The sequence below is a fragment of the Miscanthus floridulus genome, chromosome 13 (assembly GCF_019320115.1).
Source record: "Miscanthus floridulus cultivar M001 chromosome 13, ASM1932011v1, whole genome shotgun sequence".
Lineage (NCBI taxonomy): Eukaryota > Viridiplantae > Streptophyta > Magnoliopsida > Poales > Poaceae > Miscanthus > Miscanthus floridulus.
The window spans coordinates 71314651-71320391 of record NC_089592.1 but is presented as its reverse complement, the minus strand read 5'-3'; the positions used below and the strand labels follow the sequence as shown (position 1 = coordinate 71320391).

General features: G+C 45.8%; 1 protein-coding gene across 1 annotated transcript; it reads left to right on the top strand.

Annotated features, from left to right (window-relative positions):
• The first annotated feature begins 213 nt into the window (after positions 1-213).
• Positions 214-804, top strand: LOC136499998 (uncharacterized). Its single transcript, XM_066495457.1, has one exon. The coding sequence runs from the start codon at positions 214-216 to the stop codon at positions 802-804; it is 591 nt and encodes a 196-aa protein (XP_066351554.1).
• The last annotated feature ends 4937 nt before the right edge of the window (positions 805-5741 follow it).

The following is a 5741-nucleotide window of genomic DNA, read 5'->3' as shown; positions in this document are numbered from 1 at the left end:
CCAGCCGTCCCTGCCCTCTCTCCTTCGTGTGAACAACACCCTCGTTACTGTAGCACCACGTGAGCTCTAGGGCTGCAGTAGCAGCCGCCGCACTCTCGCCGCCATGGCCCCTCGTCGACGTCGAGAGTACACACCACGTCCTCCTCTCTTCCACCCCTATAACCTGCGCAACAACTCCGGTAGGGCATCAAGTCCTATCAATCAGTATCAGAGATGTCAGGCCCTCTTTCCACCTCCACCAGCCCACCGCCGCGGTCGCCAATCACCACTGCTGCGCAGCTGCTGCCACTTGCTTCGACGCTCGCTCCGTCCTCTACAATGTCGATGGAGCAGATGACCGCGACCATCCATGAGCTGACCCGTTCCATGACCGCGATGCAGTCCTACCTCTCCTCGCAGCAGCCGCTGCCCTCCCCACCGCGCCCACCACCGCCGCCGCCATCGACGCAATCGTCCATGGCCTCCCTGCCGCCGATGTTCCCTGCTGGGAGCCCCCAATCCAGTGCAACTGGCGTGCCCATCCATCTACTGTGGATGCCGTCCTCCCCATCGCCGATCCCATCTTATGCCCTGGCCCCGACGGTAGGGCCGGTGTATACAATGGCAACGTTTCCAGCGACCACGACGTTGCCTGCCCCAGCCCCTACCACAGGCGCCCTGATCCACTACGGTGGGGCGGTACAGCAGCCCTACTACACCAAGGGGTTTTCTATGGAGGCATTGATGGCCCTCTACTCTCCGGCGGCAACATGCAACACCACCACGACGCCTCGTCGTCCGCTGCCTTTGCTCCAGAACCAGTAGCTCCGGGTGTTAGCCACGGCGCTCACCCTTCGCGCTTCTACAAGTTGGAGTTCCCCACATACGATGGCGCCGAGGATCCCCTCAATTGGCTCAATCATTGTGACCAGTTTTCCCGCGGGCAGCGTACCCTTGCCTTGGACCGTACTTGGCTCGCATCGTACCATCTCACCAGCGTGGCCAAACATGGTACTACGCCCTCGAGCAAGATGAGGGCATGCCTACATGGGAACGTTTCAAGGAGCTGTTCAATCTGCAGTTTGGGCCGACTGTTCGTGGGACACATTTATCCGAACTTGCTTGCCTGCCCTTCACCTCCACGGTACAGGACTACTCCGAATGCTTCAATGCAGTGCTATGTCATGCTCGGAACCTCTCCGCGTCCCAGAAGACGGAGTTGTTCATGGGCGGCCTTCCAGAGCACATTAAGGTCGACGTGGAGCTGGAGGAGTCCTAGAACCTCCAAACGGCCATGTATTTGGCCAGGACCTTTGAGCGTCGCGCCGCTGCCACGATGTCAGCCACTACTCAGCGTGGCGCCTGGCCTCCTCGGTGCCCGGGCATCCTAGTGCCACCACGACCTGCTGTAGCGGTACCAACAACCCCTAGGGCGACCACAACTCAAGCACCGGCGGGTGCTGCAGCCCCTGCTCATCCTTTCCGCCGGCTGTGTAACACCCTAGGTGTTTGGCTTCCACATTTGCACTTGCATTTCATGAACATGAGCATCGTTCATCCATTCATAAGCTTATATCACATGAAACATGATTTCAAAACATTGCAACATGTTGCATATTTCATGTGTGTTGTTTCTTTTATGAAATGAATAGTGTGCAACACTTAAGTGCAACATGTGCAACTCACTTTAGTGAAACATGGTTAGTTAGTACTATGCAACAAGATCATGAAACATGTGAAACATGACTATGAAACAAATGTAACATTTCATTGGTTTTCATTGTTTCAGTACATACAATGCTTGATTCTTGTGTGACCAATGTGTGGTGTGGCTAATAATTCTCTTAAGTAACTTAGTTACACCTAGAATGTCATTTAGAACATTGTTCATATTGATCACATTACCTAATTATGATTTCAAATAGTGGTTTGACCTATTTGACTCCTGAACTCTTTTGTTTGACTGTTTAAAAAGTGTAGCTTAGAGTGTTTGCATGTCTGAGCAACCTAAAGCAAAGTTGTAGCAAATTTTATAAGGAACAAACTTTGTTTAGAAGCCAAGTCATGAAAATGTGCACAACATGTTCAAAAAGGACCCACAAGTCAGTATTGAAGGCTGATTCAACACTTAGAAAATTTTCTAAGTCCTAAATGTAATGTCAGTTTGATCGAGCTGACTTTGGCTTGATATAACTCGTGATCCATTGAGTTTTAGTTGGTGATTGCTGAAGCATTGTTGTAGCCCTATCTTAGCTCTACAACTTTCATGTACACAGTTTTCGCTGTTGATCAACGGATTAGTCGTTTCAACACGATGAAGATGCTTTGTCAGGCGTCGAAGGGTGACTGAATGGCGTGCTATAGTACCTAACTGAATTCAAAAATCGATGGCCGCATGGAGGACACCTATCGCCGGCCGCCTAACTACGCAGCCACACGCCGTGGCCGTCCTAGCATTGCAGGCCACGACTTGAACCCCCCACACGCCTGCCCGACCAGCTCACCAGTCCGATTTTCATTTCCTTCGCCTCCACCGCGCGCAGCAACAGAGCTCCGCCGCTCCGCCATTGCCGAGCAAGCCGTGCCATCGCCTAGCTCGCTCGCCACCGCAAACACGTGAACCCTAGCTCGACCACAGCTCCGCCGTGTCCTCCTCTACCTCGTCGACCGTCTAGCCGAGCAATCCGTGTCTTAGGTGAGGGCCATTAGCCGTTTTTCTACCACCATCTCCATGGCCACGCCTCACCGGAGCAGAGCTCACCGTGGCCACCCACCACCAAGACCTTCTCGTCCTCCTCTCTCTGCTTGGATAGCACCGTAGTGACCTCATGGAGCTCATACCGAGCTCGGATGAGGCAGCAAAGGCTCGCCATCATCGGTGCCTCGCGCCGAAGGCTCGCCGTCATCTTGCGCCGATTGAAAGAGAAGACACCATATGAGCTCTTGAATGGTAGAAAGCCCAATATTGTATATTTTTGGGTCTTTGGTTGCAAATGCTATATTTTGAAGAAAGGCACAAGATTGGGCAAGTTTGATAAGAAATGTGATGAAGGATTCCTACTTGGTTATTCCACTACAAGCAAAGCATATAGAGTTTGGAATTTGGATAGTGGTACTCTTGAGGAAGTTCATGATGTTGAATTTGATGAAACCAAGGGTTCACAAGAAGAGGATGAAAACTTAGAAGATGTTAGAGGCATTCAACTTTCAAATGCCATGAAGAACATGGATATTGGTGAATTGAGGCCTAGGCAAGTGATTGATGATGAAGATGATCAAGTGTAAGTGCTCTCCAACTCTAATGTGCAAGATGATACAAATCAAGCTAGTGCAAGTAACTCTCATGATATTGATCAAGATCAAGTGACTAGTACATCATCTTAACCCAATGATCTAGCAAGTGCAAGCAATCAAGTTCCATTGCTTCAACCAATAAGTATTGCAAGAGATCATCCTTTAGATACAATCATTGGTGATATCTCAAGAGGTGTACAAACAAGATCAAGATTAGCATCATTTTGTGAACACTTCTCTTTTGTGTCATCCATTGAACCAAAGAAGATAGATGAAGCTTTGAAGGATGTTGATTGGGTGAATGCTATGCATGAAGAATTGAATAACTTCACAAGAAATCAAGTATGGGAATTGGTAGAAAGACCAAAGGGACACAATGTGATTGGAACCAAATGGGTCTTTAGAAACAAGCAAGATCAAGATGGGATAGTTGTAAGGAATAAAGCAAGATTAGTAGCACAAGGCTATACACAAGTTGAAGGTCTTGACTTTGGAGAAACCTATGCCCCGGTTGCTAGATTGGAAGCAATTAGAATCTTGCTAGCCTATGCTTATGCCCACAATATCAAGCTCTGTCAAATGGATGTCAAGAGTGCATTTCTCAATGGTTATATCAATGAAGAAGTATATGTTGAGCAACCTCCCGGTTTTGAAGATGATAAGAAGCCTAACCATGTGTACAAGTTGAAGAAAGCATTGTATGGCTTGAAGCAAGCACCTAGAGCATGGTATGAGAGATTGAGGAACTTCCTACTCTCTAAAGGGTTCACCATGGGCAAGGTTGACACCACTCTTTTCATCAAGAAGATTGGAAAAGATCTATTTGTGTTGCAAATATATGTTGATGATATCATATTTGGATCAACCAATCAAGAATTTTGTGATGAGTTTGGTAAGATGATGGCTAATGAATTTGAGATGTCCATGATTGGAGAGTTGAGTTACTTCCTTGGTCTTCAAATCAAGCAATTGAAGAATGGTATATTTGTGAGTCAAGGCAAGTACATCAAGGACATGATCAAGAAGTTTGGAATGATTGATAGCAAAGTCATTAGCACACCAATGGGAACCAATGGCAACTTGGATAGTGATGCAAGTGGAAACATGGTGGATCAAAAGTTGTATTGGTCTATGATTGGAAGCCTACTCTATGTGACCACATCAAGGCCAGATGTCATGTTTAGTGTATGCATGTGTGCAAGATTTCAAGCCTCACCAAGAGAAAGTCATTTGAAGGCTACAAAGAGGATATTGAGGTACTTGAAGCATACACCAAATGTTAGTTTGTGGTATCCCAAAGGAGCAAAGTTTGAGCTAGTTGGTTACTCCGACTCGGATTATGCGGGATGCAAGGTTGAAAGGAAGAGCACATCGGGCACATGTCAATTGTTGGGAAGATCACTTGTTTCATGGTCATCAAAGAAGCAAAATAGTGTTGCATTATCTATCGCCGAAGCCGAATACATATCCGCCAGTAGTTGTTGTGCACAAATACTTTGGATGAAGGCCATTTTGAGTGATTTTGGAATCAAGTTCAAGAAAGTGCCATTGCTATGTGACAATGAGAGTGCAATCAAGTTGACAAATAATCCGGTGCAACATGCAAGAACAAAGCACATTGATGTCCGCCATCATTTCATAAGAGATCACCAATAAAAAGGGGACATTTGCATTGAGAGTGTAGGCACCAAAGATCAACTTGCCGATGTATTCACCAAGCCATTGGATGAGAAAAGGTTTTGCAAGCTAAGGAATGAGTTGAACATATTGGATTTCTCAAATATGTGTTGATGCACCCCACTCATATGACATGCCTCTCCTTCGAGCAATCTAAGGTAAAAGTTGATTGGCATGACATACATCCTTGCTAAGGATATGTTTAGTGCATCTAGTCATATTTTCAATCTTAGTAGGATCTTGAATATGGTTCTATCTTATTAGGCTCATTCATGAAAATCAAATGATTTTGATGTCTATATGGTATCACTATTGCTTCTATGCTTGACTTGATCTAGTGATGGCATATGACATGTTTATGGGCTTGTAAACCTAGTGTTTAATCTAGAAAATGAACTATAAGTATTTAACTCAACATGGTACAAGATAACCCTTATTTGGAGGTGTGAAGAAGCTTGTCCTTGGATCAAACCGAGTTAAATATCTTTGGGAAATAATCTAGAATTGAACCAAATTTGGGAAAATGACCCTCACCCCATTGATTGACATTGATAATCTCGACCCTACAAGTAAGTCTATTTAGAATCTTTGTGGTCATTGATGACAAAGGGGGAGAGAAACAAAGATAAAGGGGATAAGAGAAACAAAGGAAAGGGATCAACTAAAATTTTGAGCACACAAGTAGGGGGAGCAAGCTCATGAACTTGTATGGTGCATTTGAACGTGCATTTCATATGTTTGCTTGCATGGCATAAGTTCCATATTTATAATATCCATGCTTGTGTGATGTA

Coding starts and splice junctions, on each gene's coding strand:
- LOC136499998 (XM_066495457.1), top strand. CDS start 214: ATGTCAGGCCCTCTTTCCACCTCCACCAGCCCACCGCCGCGGTCGCCA.